Source organism: Camponotus floridanus, unplaced genomic scaffold (assembly GCF_003227725.1).
Source record: "Camponotus floridanus strain SB8 unplaced genomic scaffold, Cflo_v7.5 scaffold263, whole genome shotgun sequence".
NCBI lineage: Eukaryota > Metazoa > Arthropoda > Insecta > Hymenoptera > Formicidae > Camponotus > Camponotus floridanus.
The window spans coordinates 145,514-163,173 of NW_020229396.1; the positions used below are offsets into that span (position 1 = coordinate 145,514).

At 36.6% G+C, this 17,660-nt stretch overlaps 1 protein-coding gene across 1 annotated transcript; it reads right to left on the minus strand.

Annotated features, from left to right (window-relative positions):
* Positions 1–16,451: 16,451 nt before the first annotated feature.
* Positions 16,452–17,176, minus strand: LOC112638205. The gene is made up of 2 exons (XM_025409426.1): positions 17,124–17,176; positions 16,452–17,044 (listed from the first exon to the last, which is right to left on the minus strand). Exons 1-2 carry the CDS (start codon positions 17,133–17,135, stop codon positions 16,667–16,669), a joined length of 390 nt encoding a protein of 129 aa, XP_025265211.1. The 5' UTR covers positions 17,136–17,176; the 3' UTR covers positions 16,452–16,666.
* Between the last annotated feature and the right edge of the window lie 484 nt (positions 17,177–17,660).

The following is a 17,660-nucleotide window of genomic DNA, read 5'->3' on the forward strand; positions in this document are numbered from 1 at the left end:
CTTTTCGATTATTGTTCGGTTCATTCTTTCCGCTACTCCGTTCTGTTGTGGCGTATAGGGAATCGTGAGTTCGAATTGTATTCCGCAGTCCTCGAAATGTTGACGAATTTCAGTCGAGAGGTATTCCCTTCCATTGTCACACCTGAATCTGCTTACTTTGAAATTAAAATGAGCTTCTGTCAATGATTGGAACATTTTAAAATGTTTGAGCACTTCTGATTTGGCTTTCAATGTATATGCCACAGTAAAATGAGTGAAGTCATCAATAAAAGTAAGCAAATATCTTTTTCCATCAAAGGATGTAACGTCCATTGGACCACAAAGGTCGCTATGAACCAGCTCGAGAGGTCGCTTTGCTCTGATGCGGTGAGATTGGTGAGGGAGGCGAGTCTGCTTGCCCTCCACACAGGTTTCGCAGAGCTCCAATGAAGTCTCCAATTCTTTCACATCTATTCCGTCTGCCATGCTCACAAGTTTCTTCAATCCGGAGCTGCTCAGATGTCCTAAGCGACGATGCCACAGTTGTGTTGTTTCACTGACATTGCAGACATTCGCGGTTTCCGTTACGCTTTCAACACATAGTTCATACAGCTTGTCTTGACGACGCGCGATTGCGGCGACTTTGTCCCCTTTCTTAATGATTCCTTTACCGTCTTCAAAAATTACTGAAAAACCATTCATTTCAAGTTTACGAACTGAGAGAAGATTACATTCGAGTCCCGCTACCGATAAGATTCCAGTTATTACAATGTCACTAGTTTTCCCGTTTACTCGCGCGCGCACTCTTAAGTCTCCGATTTTATTTGCAGTCAGCACGTGACCCGACTTTGCAACGCGTATATTTATCGACGTAGTTAATTTCCGCACGTTAATTAATTTTGTCTTTTCCGTTGACAAATGCTCAGTAGATCCGGAATCTAAAACAAAATTTACGTTTGACACACTACTGTCACTTCCATTTGAGAAAAACACAAAGGCTTTTTGATTTTTGTTACAGTTATCATCAACCGCGGCATTCGCCGTTTCCGAATTCTTATCTTCGTTTTTCAATTTCCGACACTCGGACCGTTTGTGTCCAACTATGCCGCAGTGGTGACATCTATAGTCAAACCGGTTACGTCTCGTTCCCGCGCTATTCCCGTTCGAATTAACATTCCGTTTATTGTTCGCATTTCGATTTCCAGTTGAGTTCGCGTTCCGATTTCCGGTTGAGTTTGCGTTCCGATTTCCGTGGCGCTTATTCGTCGTAGCTGAGAACACGGTAGACGAGCTTCCACTTACTAAATCTGTGCTGCCACCTCGCTTCGCTGCTTCATCCAATAACCTTGTTTTGACGAAGCTAAGAGTTAACTGTCCACTTGACATTGTTTCGAGGGCTGTTACGACCATATCATACTCTTCGGGCATCGTTAACAATAGATGGCATACGATATCAATTTCTTCTATCTTAGCACCGGTCGATTTCAACTCCCGAACGAGCTTGTCGAACTTCAAAAAATGAGATGCCATGGATTCCGTTGACGCGTACCGCATGGTCAAGAGTATTTTTCTAAGACGAAGTTGGCTCGAGACGCCTGTACGCTCGAAACTATCCGAAAGAGCCTTCCACATATCATACGCTGTATCTTTCTCCTTCACGTACTCGAGATGACTATCTGAGATACGTTGAGTAATAAGCGACTTACATTTTTTGTCATTTCTTTTCAAGATAGGAGTTTGAGCGGCTGCGGTTGCCGCCGGTAGCCTTGCTATTAATGTATTAAGCTCTTCACCGATTAGATCAAAGAGATCATGTTCCTCAAGTAGAATCTGCATACGAAACTTCCAGTTACTGTAGTTGCTTCCATCAAAGAGCGGCACTTTGTACTTTTCATCGTCCGCCATTTTTGTCGCACTTTCGCACACACGTTGTTTCTCAAAACTTTTCCGACTCGTGACTTACGAAGTTCACTCCGCGACTAAATTCCTTCTTCACACGCGCAACCCTGGGCCCATAACCTGATGATGTTAGAGTAGCGAGGATAAGGGGTGGACGAAATAAGTATTACCACAGATTCATTGAGCTGCAACTTTTAATATCCAGTAACTGTTCGAGTAGAGTCATGAAGTAAGAAAGTATAAAAGAAACGAAACTAGAATTTAGAACGTAGATTACATAGTGTAGAGAGAGATTATACATTGCTCAATCTAACATCTTTAAATTGCGCAAACGACTACCCATTCTTTTTTGCACGTGTCCGATACACTCTTTTTTTGCAACAATAAAATCTCCATAGGGCTTCGCATCAACAATACCTTTATACGTTTTCGAATCCCCATCGCCAATATAGTTGATGTATTTTAAATTAATTCTCAAAAATTTTCTGAAGTATATTAGTATTTGGACCTTTTTGATTTTAATTCTAGGGATGTTTTAGCATACTTTTAGCCAATAAAAAAAAATCGAAAAAAAAAAAAAAATTCACATAGGTATAATCCCTTAAACACTTTTATAAATATTCGATGTTTTTTATATGGTCAATAAATAATCCAATGTTGCCACATATTGTATTCGCACAAAACATACGTATACGTTTCTAAATACGAACAACCGCATATTGTCTTAAAGAATACGCATTGACGATTGGCTTCAGAACGTATGCGCATTTCAATCATTCGTAAGTTGCGTATACGTAAAGTTACGAGTGAGTTAGAGAATCGAGGCCCAGGGTGTTTACGACAATTAATCGGATCTCTGATCGGACTGAGCAGTGGTACTCAGCGATAGACTTCCTAAATTTCCCTAGACTAATCCGGATCAATGATGTGTCTCTGAAGTAATCGAACTAGATTAACAGTCATCGAAAGAAATTGCGGTCGAGCTGATCGAAAAAATTGTGAAAAACATCATAAGAAATTATAGAAGATACTTTATTATTCTTTTAATTAATATATCTTTATTTATCAAATATATATTAATAAACAAATGTATTTTACTGGAATAAGATGTTTTCTATAAAATAAGACTAAGTTGTTAATCTAATTCGATTATTTCAGAGACACATCATTGATCCGGATTAGTCTAGGGAAATTTAGAAAACTATCTATCGCTGACTACCACTGTTCACTCTGATCAAAGATCCGATTAATTGTTGTAAACATCCCGAGATCGGAATGACGGATCGGATTTTTCACTAGAATTGAGCAGTCCGTTCCAGTTCCGATCCGTAATAGTTTTCTCTACCAGTCCCATGTAGCAAAAACGGAACGGAATGTCGCATCGGTCGCAGGTAAATGTGCTTGATTCGTCGATATTTCGTTATTTTGATGCGATTGAAGCAATAACATACGTAATTTGTGCAAATTCGAAGTCAGCAAAATAAAAGATATTTTATATATATATATATATATATATATATATATATATATACATATACATATACAGGGTGAGTCATTTTAATCAACGTACGCAATTATTTTGGAAACAAAGCATTTTAAAGAAAAATGTTTCAGACAAAAGTTTTATAATTTCGAGGGGACCATAAAATGGTATCATTGGTTCGACCTTGGATAGTCATTTGAAGGTCACGTGAAGGTCACCTCAATTTTTTTAAATGGCACCCTCTATTTTTTATTACATATTCTTGTAGCTGATTTCGAGAGATTTCCATAACCTATATTTGAAGCCTTTTAATGTAGGACTTCCTGAGATATTTTAAATTTTATATATTATGATGATATTGTTTGGTTTTAAGAATGCGGCGTCTATAATGAGACTTTAAGATTTAAAATTTAAGAAATTGACCAATCATATTTATTATTCTTTTTTAAATTCAATTATAATTGGTCAATTTCTGAAATCTTAAGTCTTAAAGTCCTATTGTAGACGACGCATTAGATGGTGCCATTGGTTTGATTTTCAAGAGTTAAAAATAAGAAGTGTCATTTAAAAATTTAAATTTTTAAATTAAAATAAATTTTTTAATGGCACTTATTTTTAGCTCTTGAATGATATCATCTTATAGCCTTCTTAAAACTAGACAATTTTTGTCTGAAACATTTTTAGCTGCCGGGCTCGGTTTTCGAGATATTTGACTGACAAGAGTTATAAATATTGTAATGAAATTTAAAATATCTCAGGAAATTCTACGTTAAAAAAGGTTCAAATATAGCGTTTTGGAAAGCTTTCGAGATAAGCTACAAGAATATACGTAATAATAATAAAAAATAAAAAATGTCATTTAAAAGAATTGAGATGACTTTCACGTGGCCTTCAACTGACCCTTCAAGGTCAAACCAATGGTATTATCTTATGGCCCCCTCGAAACTAAACAACTTTTGTCTGAAACTTTTTTTGTAAAATGCATAGGAATAGAAATATTTAGGGTAGGATCTGTATATACACGGTGAGTCATTAAAATGACTTACCATGTATATATAGATAGGGTGTTTTATTTTAATTTCTTCAAGGCAAATATCTCGAAAAATATGGAAAAATATAAAAAAATGTTTTAGACAAAAGTTGCATGATTTCGAGGTAGACATATGATGGTGCCACTGATTTGACCTTAAATAAGTAATTTATAGTAAATTAATTTAAAGCAATTATAATTATATTATTATATTATAATATTTAATTATATAATTTTATTATATTTGTATTAATTACTTATTGTGTTGTAATTTGTTTTCATATCTTTTCATGTATAAGTATCAGTTATTAATAATAAATAATACTGATAATAAGAACAATAATGGTATTATTGATAAATGATTTTATAAATGAAGATTTTGGTATTGATGATAATGATATTAATGACAATGAAAATGATGACAATGAGAATGAGAATGATGACAATGGTAATGAGAATGACAATGATAATAATAACAAAATGATAATTATATTAATTGTTTTTTTTATTAATGTCTATTAATAACATTTTACGTATATATATATATATATATATATACGTAATAAATATTATTATATGTATATATGCTGTGTTAAATATATATATATATATATATATATATATATATATATATTTAACACAGCATATATACATATTAGTATATTAATATATTAATATATTTTTATAAAATGGGTAGATGTAAAATTGTGCGTACTTTAGAAGAAGAAGAAGAATTTCTACAACGATGTCGAGAAAAAAGAAGGGAAAATCAACAGCGCGGTCGTAAAAATAATAAATTAGTTGAAAATTCTTCAAATATAATATCAAATCAACAAATTATTTGTATTACTGGAACATCAAATAATAATTGCACGGTAATAGAATTGAATTCGAAAACTGATGAAAATTCTTTAATTGTTAAATCAACATTACAACCACCTGCAGAATATCAAATTCGTTATCGATCACGACAAAAAAAATAACCTCGTTCAAATAATATTAATACAATATCATTGAATGATGTAATTGAATATTATATTGGTCCTATGGATGTGTATTGTATTCATTGGAACGCTAAACATTTTACAGCTGAAAAAATTTCTAATAAAGAGCATTTCATGATTGTTGTAATCATCATGGTGCAGTATATTTACAGTCATTACCTGAACTTCCTGAATTCATTCGTAGTTTATTTAATGATAGTCATGTAAAATCTAATGATTTTTTTCAACATATTCGTAGTTATAATAGTTTATTTTCATTTGCCTCATTTAACGCTTATTTAATTAACTTTCAAGGTAGACGACCTGGTCCATATTGTTTTAAAATACAAGGACAGATTTATAAAGCAAATTAATAAAGCATTGTATGCTGCACAAAACGAAAGTCCTACTTATAGCCAATTTTTTATCGTAGATTCAAATGAAGCAATAAATCATCGTTTTAATCAAAATTCATACATAGATTTTGAAATTGTACAAAACCTTGAACAAATAATGCGGGAATTTAATGTATTTGCTCAGTCTTATCAAATGATAGGTGAAGAATTAGAAAAGCAACGACGTTTAGAAATGAAATCTGGTGAATTATTACCGGAGTTACAATTAGTATTTCCTTCAAGACCAGATATGGATCGACGTCGATATAATACTCAAAAAACCAATGAAGTTGCTGCTGTATTCTCTACAACAGCTGATGGAGAAATTCCAGAATCATATGTTACAATACGTAATAAAAATACTAAAATTTTACAAAAAGTTAGTATTATGGATCCAAATGTAGAACCATGGATATATCCATTATTTTATCCATATGGTACTCAAGGATGGCATCGTAATTTAAAAAAATTAAATAGTGATAGACGAATAACTAGAGGACAGTATATTTAATATCGTATAGCTATTCGTGATGAATTTAATGTTTTTTTATTAGGACGTCGCTTATTTCAACAGTGGCTCGTAGATAGCTATGTAAAAATGAAAAAAGATAGAATTGATTATTGTAAAAATCATCAAAAAGAATTACATAGTGAAATCAAGGTTTAAGAGATTATTTACAAACTACGGTTAATAATTTAAATGGGCGTATTGGGAAAATGGTTGTACTTCCTTCCACATTTACTGGATCGCCACGCAATATGTTACAAAATTATCAAGATGCAATGGCAATAGTTAGTAAATTTGGTAAACCAGATCTTTTCATTACTATGACTTGTAATCCAAAATGGCGTGAAATTGAAGAAAATCTTTTACCTGGTCAACAAGCTTCGGATATTTGTGCTCGTTTTAATATAAAAAAAGATTATTTAATTGGTTTAATTGTTAAACAAAAATTTTTTGGTGAAGTAGCAGCATTTGTATACGTTATTGAATTTCAAAAACGCGGTTTACCACATGTTCATATGTTAATTACTTTAAAATACAATTATAAAATCACACCGCAAATTATTGATAAATATATTTCTACTGAAATTTCTGATCCATGTGAGAATCGTATTCTACATGATGTAGTTATGAAACATATGATTTATGGACCTTGTAGTGATTGGTGTTTGGTAGATGGATGTTGTTCAAAACATTATCCGAAACTTTTCTCCTTTTCTCGAAGAAACTAAAGTAGGAGGACTAAGGGGGTTCTAACCCAGGTCCTCTCAGGGGGGGTGAGGCGCGAGGGGAACCGCGGTGCGGGAGGGAGTGACGTCACGCGCGGGGAAGGAGGAACCGCGGTGCGCTGTGGGTGACGTCCGCGGCGCGAGCGATGGACGAGGAGGTCCACGCAGTGAAGGGAGATCCGCGGGCGCGAGCGATGGACGAGGGGGTCCGCGCGGTGAAGGGAGATCCGCGGCGCGAGCGATGGACGAAGTGGTCCGTGCAGTGAAGGGGGATCCGCGGCGTGAGCGATGGACGAGGGAGTCCGCGCAGTGAAGGGGGATTCGCGGCGCGACCGATGGACGGTGGTGTGAGAAGAACAGCGCTACGTGTGGGAAAAGGACAGTGCAAAGTGTGTGTGAAGAGGACAGTGCTACGAGTGCGACAAGGATGGCGTTAACGTGGGACAAGGACGACGCATAGGTGGGAGAAGAACAATGCAAAGGTAAGTGAACAACGAATATATTCTAAGCGAAAGAGAGAAAACGATAATATTTTAAGACAACGCGTGTGAGAGAGAACAATAGCGCAAGAACAGAGTGAGAGAGAACGCATATGAAAGAGAGAACGATAGCGCCAAGACGACGTGTACAAGAGAGAGAACGATAATATCGCGAGACTTACAACTAGCGCAAGGGAGACGCAAGGATGGGGACGCGAGGAGAGGCGCGTAAATAATTAGATTTTTTTCTCAATTAAAATCAAATAAAATTTATTTAAATGTGTACTTTTTGTGTCCTAGCGCGAGAGAGATTACTTATTCTAATCGCGAGAGAAAGAGATAGACTTACAACTAGCGAGAGAGACGCAGGGATGGGAACGCAAGGAGAGGCGTGTAAATAATCACATTCTTTTTAAATTAAAATATATAATATTTATTAAAAATGTGTGTATTTTATACAATTTGTGTGTGTATGTGTGTACTTAAAATTATGATTAGTAATAATAAAATTTTAAAATAAAATATAAAATGTAATTTAAAAATAATAATAATATTTTGGGGGGGGGGAAGGCCGCTCCTGGAAGGCTAAGGGGTCGCTCCAGGAAGTTTAAGGGGTGATGCGCCAGGCTGAGGAGGTGATGCGCCAGGCTAAGAGGAGACCGCTTCTGTAACAGAAAAGATATATATTTTATTAGATTTTAATAATTTATTTTAGGATACTTTATGATATAATATAAATGGAAAGATACTTATAATGTTATCCATTTATTTAATATGTGCAAATGGAGCACATGTCACACGGCAGTATTAGAAGTAGAGATTTCTTGCACTCTTTGCATGACATATTATCTATGTTGCAATAAGCTGTGATTCTATGTTGCCGAACAGATGTAGCTTCCAGAAACAATTCCGATAGACTTAGAAAGCAATCAGCGCAATACCTCGATCTATTTTCCATGTAAAAATAGGAAATATAACATATCTTTTTTGCCTCGTTCAATGTTAATATTTCGGGTAAGTCTAAATGTCGCTGTTTCTGTTGTACTAGTTCAGCATCACTATTGTCACTATCGTAAGCACTGTCTGTCAAGGGTTCTATTTCTACATCAGACCCATCCTCATCTGCTAGATTGCCAATGTCCATATGGTTATCATCATCATCAATATCCATTTGATTATCCATATGATTATCTTCATCATCAATGATAATAATTTCTTCAACGCCTTCGTCGACGATAATAACATCCATATCTTCATCGTCGATGATGATTACGTCTTCTTCGGCCATTGCATTAACGTAACACACAAGACTAACGAAACGCAAAGAACAACGAAATAATATTCTAATGTCGCAGACTCCTCTTCATTATATATCTTTTAATATCTTGCATCTCATTCCAATTAGAACATCGCGTCTCATCTACCTCAGCATTTCTCTACATCTTTGACGGAGCGTGTTGAGAAAAATTGTCGACTATTCTTATTCGTATGGAAGGAAAGAAATAAAATCATAGATGGAATAAAAATAATTATTTATTGCACGCATCGTAAAGAATATCATTTACAGCACATGTTAATAATTCGCAATCGATCAATGATTCGCTGTCAAAGACATCACTCTCGAGTATCGTTTTTACAGCATCGCATACAGTAGTAATATTATTACGTTGTAATACAGTTTCAAATTGTTTAAATTTTTCATTTACGAGATACGTATTCTCGCATAACCAATTGTGCATATGATCGATACAATTTTCAAAATTAAATAAATGTAATAACGTTTCTGGTTTCATGTACAAAGAATTTTCGCATAATGCAAGTTTTACAATTTTCGATTGATACATTTCAATCGTTAAATCTCCAATCCTTAATGGGGGAGCAGTCGATTGTTGAAATTGTTCAACGTCTGCTTGCTTCCGCATCAACAAATTCCACGTTGAAAAGGGCAACACTATTTGATTGCCTCGATTATCGCCGAGAATCAGTTCCACGTACGATACAGCTCCAACGCTTATTCCAATGTCCAAATACTTGTACGACGTCGGGGTTAGAGCGTACCTTCTTCCAAGTGCGAGCCGCACGACGAGGCTGAATACTATAAAATATAAATAATTATACAACAATATTAAAAATCAATAAGTAACAAATTTTTTAAACGATTTAAACTTACGTGTCGCATTTCTGCTTCTTACACAGCGGAGTTTCACCGTTTCGAATCGGAACGTAGAAATTCATATTTCTTCAGCGGTGAACCTTTCACACACGCGATTGATGCAATACTGCAATCGTATTAGAATCAATATCAATTCAAATAGTATCCCAAATTGCGATGTAGAGGGGATTATTGCTGACGCAACATTTTAATTTCCTCCAAAATTTTGTCGCGCCGATGTACGGCTGCGATGACATCATCTTCGGAACAAAGATTTAGCTGAAATTGTTAAAATCGAGCGCCGATTTACGGCTGCTCCTGATGCAATCACGTTAGATTTTTCAAATGTACATGACAAATAGTGAAAAAATAATCGCCAAATTTAAAATGTGTATCATCCCCAGACAAAGATTTAGCTGAATTTGCTAAAATCGAGGGCCGATGTACGGCTGCTCCTGATGCAATCGCGTTAAAATTTTCAAATGTACATGACAAATAGTGAAAAAATAACAGCCAAGGTTAAAATGTGTATCATCCCTAGACAAAGATTTAGCTGAATTTACTAAAATCGAGCGCCGATGTACGACTGCCACTGATGCAATCGCGCCAAAATTATTCAAATATATGTGATAAAACGCGAATAAATAACCGCCAAGGTTAAAACATGCATCATCCCCAGACAAAGATTTAGCTGAAAGCGCTAAAATCGAGGGCCGATGTACGGTTGCCCCTGATGCGTTAAAATTTTCAAATGTATGTGACAAAACGTGAAATTATCAAGGTCAAATTGCATACGGTACTACGGGGAATTTTTTGTAAGATGAAATCGTTCTAGAATGTTCGATGATAAAACAATGCATGAGACGATATATAAATCATGATAGAGAGGCGCACCCCACCAGTAGCTAAAGTACATCAGGACAGTCATTAGAAACGCTAAATTTTGCAAGTGTTGCAATATGGAGGAGCAAATTTTGCGAGAACAATCCGCTTTGCTTGATTCGCTGGAAAACTACATTGTGTGGGAGCAACGATGCGACGAGTACATCGAGTCGCTGGAAGAGCAAAGTCGAATCAAACGGCCGCAATTATCGATCGGAAATCGACAATCACTGATTGCTCGGATCGCACGCCTCGAAGGTTTGAAAAATTCGGTACGTGGACGTTTCGTACACGCGGGTACCGGATGTAGTGAGAGTCAAAATACACTTGTGTGGCGCGAAATTGATACGGCGTTCGAGAGTCGCGTATCGACTAGTGCGGTGATAAACTATAATCACATCGAACCGCGCCAATTTCTCGATGACGCTAAAGACATTGTGTTGGAACATGCGCAGGACGCTTTAAAAAAAACACAATTGTGTAAAAGTGAACACTATATTCAACGGCGAATTTGTGTCGGGTGATAAACACGCGAATAAAAGTGTGAATACGAGAAACTATGAACTCTTTCGCACATCCGATTTACGCGAGTAATACGAACGGCGCGTTCGTATCGAGTCCACCCTAGCGTCTCTGGAAGAGTTTCAGGAACGCGATAGCGGGTGGGCTTTGTCGCGAATACTGAACTTGACCGTAAATATAAACAAGTACAATCCTTTGCGCGCGGGATGTCACATCAAGTTATCGCGGGAGATTATGATAAAGAGAGCGGTGATTAACGTGCAATCAAAGGACAATGCGTGTTTCGTGTGGGCAGTGGTCGCCGCTCTGTATCCCGCCGAAAGTCATGCGGAACGGGAATCATCGTACCCGCATTACGCAACAGTGCTGAATCTCCGAGACATTGAGTTTCCAGTGACTGTGAATCAGATTAAAAAATTTGAACATGCAAATGACATTTCAATCAATGTGTACGGCATCGAAGACAAAAACATTGTCCCGTCTTTCGGACCAGAAGCGGGACAAGCATGTGAACCTGCTATACATTGAAAATGACAACAGCGTGGGACATTTCGCTTGGATTAAGAATTTATCCCGGCTTGTGAGCTCGCAACTGAGCAAACACAAGACTCAAAAATATATCTGCGATCGGTAAGTTTATTTTATATTATTTGGATAATTATTGGTTATACACTTTGTTACATAAATCTTAATTAAAATTTTTTTCTTTACAGATGCCTTCATTATTTTCTTTCGGACGCCAAGTTGCAGTCGCATACGGTCGACTGCGGAAAGCTGAACGATTGCGCTGTCCGGTTGCCGAGCGACAAGGACAAGTGGCTCGAGTTCAGCAACCCTAATCGGAAGGAGCGGCTTCCATTTGTGGTCTACGCCGACTTGGAATGTGTCCTGGCCAAGACAAAAGAAGAGAAATTATATCAACGCCATCGGGTATTTAGTTTAGCTTATTATGTACATTGTTCGTACGACGACTCATTATCAGCGTATCATTCGCGTCGTAGCGTTGATTGTATAGCATGGTTCGCCGAAGACCTTAAAAATTTGGCGTTACGTGTAAAAAATATTTTAAAAGCAAATGTCCCCATGGTAAATTTAACGTTCGAAGAGTGGGAGAAATTCCATAGCGCCACTCGTTGTCATATATGCGAAAAGCCGTTTGCGCAAGACGATACACGCGTTCGCGATCATTGCCATCTGACCGGGCGGTACAGAGGTCCTGCACACTCAAATTGTAATCTAAATTATAAAGATTCTTTTTGCATTCCGATAGTGTTTCACAATTTATCCGGTTACGATTCTCATTTTATCATCGAGGAAATAGCCACAGCGTTCGAAGGGAAAATCGAGTTATTACCGATAACCAAGGAAAAATATATTTCGTTTACCAAAAGCGTTGATCTTAAAGAAGAAGAAGAATAAAAAAATCAAATAAAATTACGTTTCATCGATTCATACAAATTTCTCGCATCGAGTCTCGATAAATTGGCATCATTTTTAGATAAAGATAAGCTTAAAATTTAAAATCGGAATTTCAAAATTTATCAACAGAAAATTTCAATTTGTTAACGCGAAAAGGTGTATTTCCGTACGAATACATCGATTCCGGGTTGCACACACAGGTTGCAAGATACGTGTTTACCACCGCGCGAATCGTTTTACAGTTCCTTGACCGGTGAAACTGTATCCGAGAGCGATTACGCGCACGCCGAGAACGTCTGGACACGATTCTCCATTCGGACGCTAGGCGAATATAGCAACTTGTACCTCAAAATTGATGTCTTGTTATTAGCCGACATTTTCGAAAACTTTCGAGATAAATGTATCGAAAGTTACGGACTCGACCCCGCGTATTATTATACTCTCCCCGGATACACGTGGGACGCCATGTTGAAGCATACAAAGATCACGTTCGAGTTGCTTACAGACATCGACATGGTTATGTTTATCGAACGTGGTATACGCGGTGGCCTGAGCTAATGTTCGGGTAGATACGCTCGCGCTAATAACAAGCACATGGAGTCGTACGATCCATCGAAACCATCATCGTACTTTGATGTAAATAATTTGTACGGATGGGCAATGTGTCAACCGCTGCCCTATGCTGATTTTCGATGGGTCGACGACGTGTCCAATTTTGACGTATCATCCATCGCGCTAGATTCGCCTACGGGCTATATCCTCGAAGTGGACCTCGAATACCCACAACATCTTCACGATGCACACACTGACCTACCGTTTTACCCGACACGCGACAAACCACCTGGCAAGCGGGAATTCAAGCTACTTGCAACGTTATACGATAAGAAGCGTTACGTGATACACTACCGCAACCTGCAGCAGTGTACACGTCACGGTCTTCGTGTAACAAAAATACATCGAATTTTACAGTTTTCTCAATCTTCCTGGCTTCAAAATTATATAGAATTAAATACACATTTCAGAACATTGGCTAAAAATGATTTTGAAAAAAATTTATATAAATTAATGAATAATGCGGTATTTGGCAAAACGATGGAAAATGTGCGCAATCGTGTCGATGTAAAATTATTAACAAAGTGGGACGGTCGGTACGGCGCAGAGGCGATGATCGCGAAACCAAATTTCCACAGCAGAAGCGTTTTTTCGGAAAACTTAATCGCTGTGGAATTGCGTAAACTCGAGGTGAAATTCTACAAGCCGATTTACGTGGGTATGTGCATCCTTGACATATCCAAAACATGTTTGTACGAATTTCATCACGAGTATATGGCGCCAATGTATCGCGACAAATGCCGGGTAATGTATACTGATACGGATAGTCTCATATATCACATCGAGTGCGTGGATGTGTATGAAAATATGAAGCGCGACATCGCTAGATTTGACACGAGCGATTATGCGGTGGATAATGCGTACGTTATACCGCTTGTAAATAAAAAGGTACCGAGTCTGATGAAGGACGAAAACAACGGCGTCATAATGACCGAATTCGTCGGACTCAGAGCAAAGATGTACGCGTTACGAGTGAATGGGAAAAAGGATACGAAGAAAGTTAAAGGCGTCAAGAGCAACGTTGTCGCGAGAACGATAACGTTTGATGATTACACGCGGTGCTTGAACGAAGAGATTGAAATGACGCGTCAGCAGTCGTGTATACGATCTAAATTACACCAAGTATACACGATCCGCGAGACGAAAATTGCTCTGAGTCCGTAAGACGACAAGCGATATATCGTACCCGATACCACCGATACGCTACCGTGGGGACATTATCAGATACCGTTGTAAATAAATCTATATTTTGTTTATCGTATATTTTGTTCATAACCATGTATATATTTTGTACATTTTATATTATATATTTTTATATTTATATATATTTTATACGCATATTTTATATGTTTCAATAAATGTTTACAACACACTATTTTTATGAATCCAAGAGTTGCATGATTTATCCATTCCCAACCATTTTACATATACGTCATCACCCTTTTTCCGCAAAATTTTTTCCACGAGATATACGTCGGGATTGGCGACGCGTTGTAACTCGTATTCGTAGAATCCTCCAGCGACGGGATTTCCCCGCGAATCTTCGAGTATGAATGTCGCGGGATTAGTTTTCTGCACCTCGATAATCTTAAACACTTCGGTCGTCCAATTAGGTGTGAAACCTTTTTCAAAGATGGTCTTGTATTTGCTCACGCGTACCGAATCGCCTACTTTAAATTTTGTCGGAGCCGCAATTTTTACGTTGCTGTACACCGTATTTAAAAGTTTTCGACAGGTCTCATACCGATGGTGCGATGTTTTCGCGTATTGTACTCTGCAACGAGTCGAGATAGCTCATCCATTTGTAATTTCCGTTCAACGGTCATTCATTACCGTTCGATGACCGTTCAACGAGCGTCCGTTTCCGTTCGACGGTCGTTCGTTTTCCGTTCAATGATCGTTCGATGACCGTTCGACGAGCGTTCATTTCCGTTCGATGACCGTTCAATTACCGTTCGATGACCGTTCGACGAGCGTTCATTTCCGTTCAATGACCGTTCGTTTTCGTTCGATGACCGTTCAATTACCGTTCAATAGCTGTTCGACGGACGTTCATTTCTGTTCGATAATCATTCAATAGTCGATCGATGTTCCGGGCGATAATCCAAATTTATTAATCGACATTTCGGTACTGAGAACATTAACCGAATGACACGTAGCGTCGACGCATAGTTTAATTTATAATAAGGTCGGCCTCGCGAAGTTCTTCAATAATTGACAAGATTTCATTGTCGTTAAATCATATTCGCGACAATACCCACCCTAGCGTCCATATCCAAGACGTGTCTGTACGAATTTTATCACGAGTACATATTTCCTCTGTATGCAGACCGGTCTGATAAAGGATGAAAATAACGGTGCGATAATGACCGAATTCATCGGATCCGGCACTTTTTTATTTACAAGCGGTATATCGTACGCATTGTCCATCGCATAATCGCTCGTGTCAAATCTGCTGATATCGCGCTTCATGTTCTCATAGACATCCGCGCACTCAATGTGATATATGAGACTGTCTGTGTCGGTGTACAGGGTGTTGCATCAACATACAGATCATTACGACGGGTTACCTGCCCATAGGCGCGCAAAGCCGATAAAATAGAATAGGCAATTCAGTCCATTCGCGCACGCAATTATCGACGTATTATATATACTAGCTGTCACGCTATGAACGCGTAATAAGCTATTAGAAGAAGAAATCACAACGAAAAATATATTTTTTGTAAAAGAATTATAAACTATAGTCGTATAACATTTTATAAAAGTGTATGTTTAATATTTATACTTTATATTTTTTTTCACACACACACAGACACACATACACAATACTAAATTTTTTGATAAGATTTGCCGTGAATTAATTTTATTGTAAAATATATAACTTAACACAATATAATTCTTAACATTATATTTCAATAATCCTTATCTATATATAATTACAATAATATTATATTAAAAATAATATTAATAATATTATAAAAGAATATTAATAATATTATAATGTTATAATATTTTAATATTATTAATATTTTAATAATATTAATAATATAATATTATTGTAATCATATATAAATAAGGATTATTGAAATATAATGTTGAGAATTATATTAAGTTATATATTTTACAACAAAATTAATGTTACATTATATATATATATATATATATATATATATATATATATATATATATATTATAATATTAATAATTGTTAGTTAAATATTAAGTAATGACTAATTAACTTTTATTTATTTAAAAAGAAAAAACACTTGTATAATATTATATTATAAAATTTAAACTTTTATTTTAATATAATTTATTTACAGTAGGTGTTCGAAGTAACCTCCATTGTGCTCTTCGCATAAAACAATACGTCGCACAAAACTTTCTCGCACTCTGCTTAACATATGTGGCGATATTTGCAAAAAAGCAGTTCGTATACGATTAATTAAATCGTCTCTATTTTGTGGTAAAGTTTCATATACCTTGTCTTTTAAATATCCCCACAGAAAAAAATCTAATGGTGTCAGATCCGGAAATCGCGGCGGCCACTCCTGGAAATGACTATATTTGCCAATCCATCTGTTTGGAAATTTCCTGTTTAAGATGGTACGGCGACAATTGCAGTATGGGCAGGATGACCATCTTGTTGGAAAATTATAGTTCTCCTCAAAGCTAATGGTACATTTTCCAAAAAATCATCTAATGTATTCTCGATGAAATCGGCATATACTTCTCCATTGATATGCTGATTTTCTGGGAAAAAGAACGGCCCAATAATCATATCGTCCAGAATGCCCGCCCAAATATTAATACTATAATATCCTTGGATATGAATTGTTTTGCGGCAATGAGGGTTTTCTTCAGCGTAATGATGTTCATTATGTCGATTAATGCGTCCGTCACTATGAAATATGCACTCGTCTGTCCATAAAATTTTTTTTAAAAATGCATCATTTATCACATTATCAAGGTCAATCTGAAAGATATTGATATAAATGAAGTAATATATTCATTGCATGTCTATTACATTTTATTCAAGTCAATCATACACTTACCTGGTTTAACATCCAATCGCAGAATGTTTCACGACGAGCAAAATCACCAGGAAATAAACCTTGATTAGTATGTCTTTTAAATGGTTTCCATCCTAGAGCTTTTTTAATAATTCTATGCACTTTTGTATGTTCTATGTATAAATCGTGACATGCCTGTAAAAGTACGAGAGTTGGTCGAGTGTATTTTTATTGATTATTATGTAGAGCCAATCCGACCAGAAACTCCTAAAGTGCAAGTAGAAGCTGCTTTGATTTTAAAAGACAATAAACCGGTACAATTCGGTCCTCGAAGGTTAGGATTCGCGGAAAAAGAAAAGGTACAGCGAATTTTAGACGATTTGTTAGAACGAGGTATAATTAGGAAAAGTGTTTCAGAATACGCCTCTCCAGTAGTGCTAACCCGGAAGAAATCGGGAGAGATTAGGATGTGTGTGGACTATCGGGCATTAAATAAGGTTTTGGTAAGAGACAACTATCCACTACCCCTAATCGACGATCAATTGGATGCATTAAAAGGTAAACGCTTCTATAGTTCGC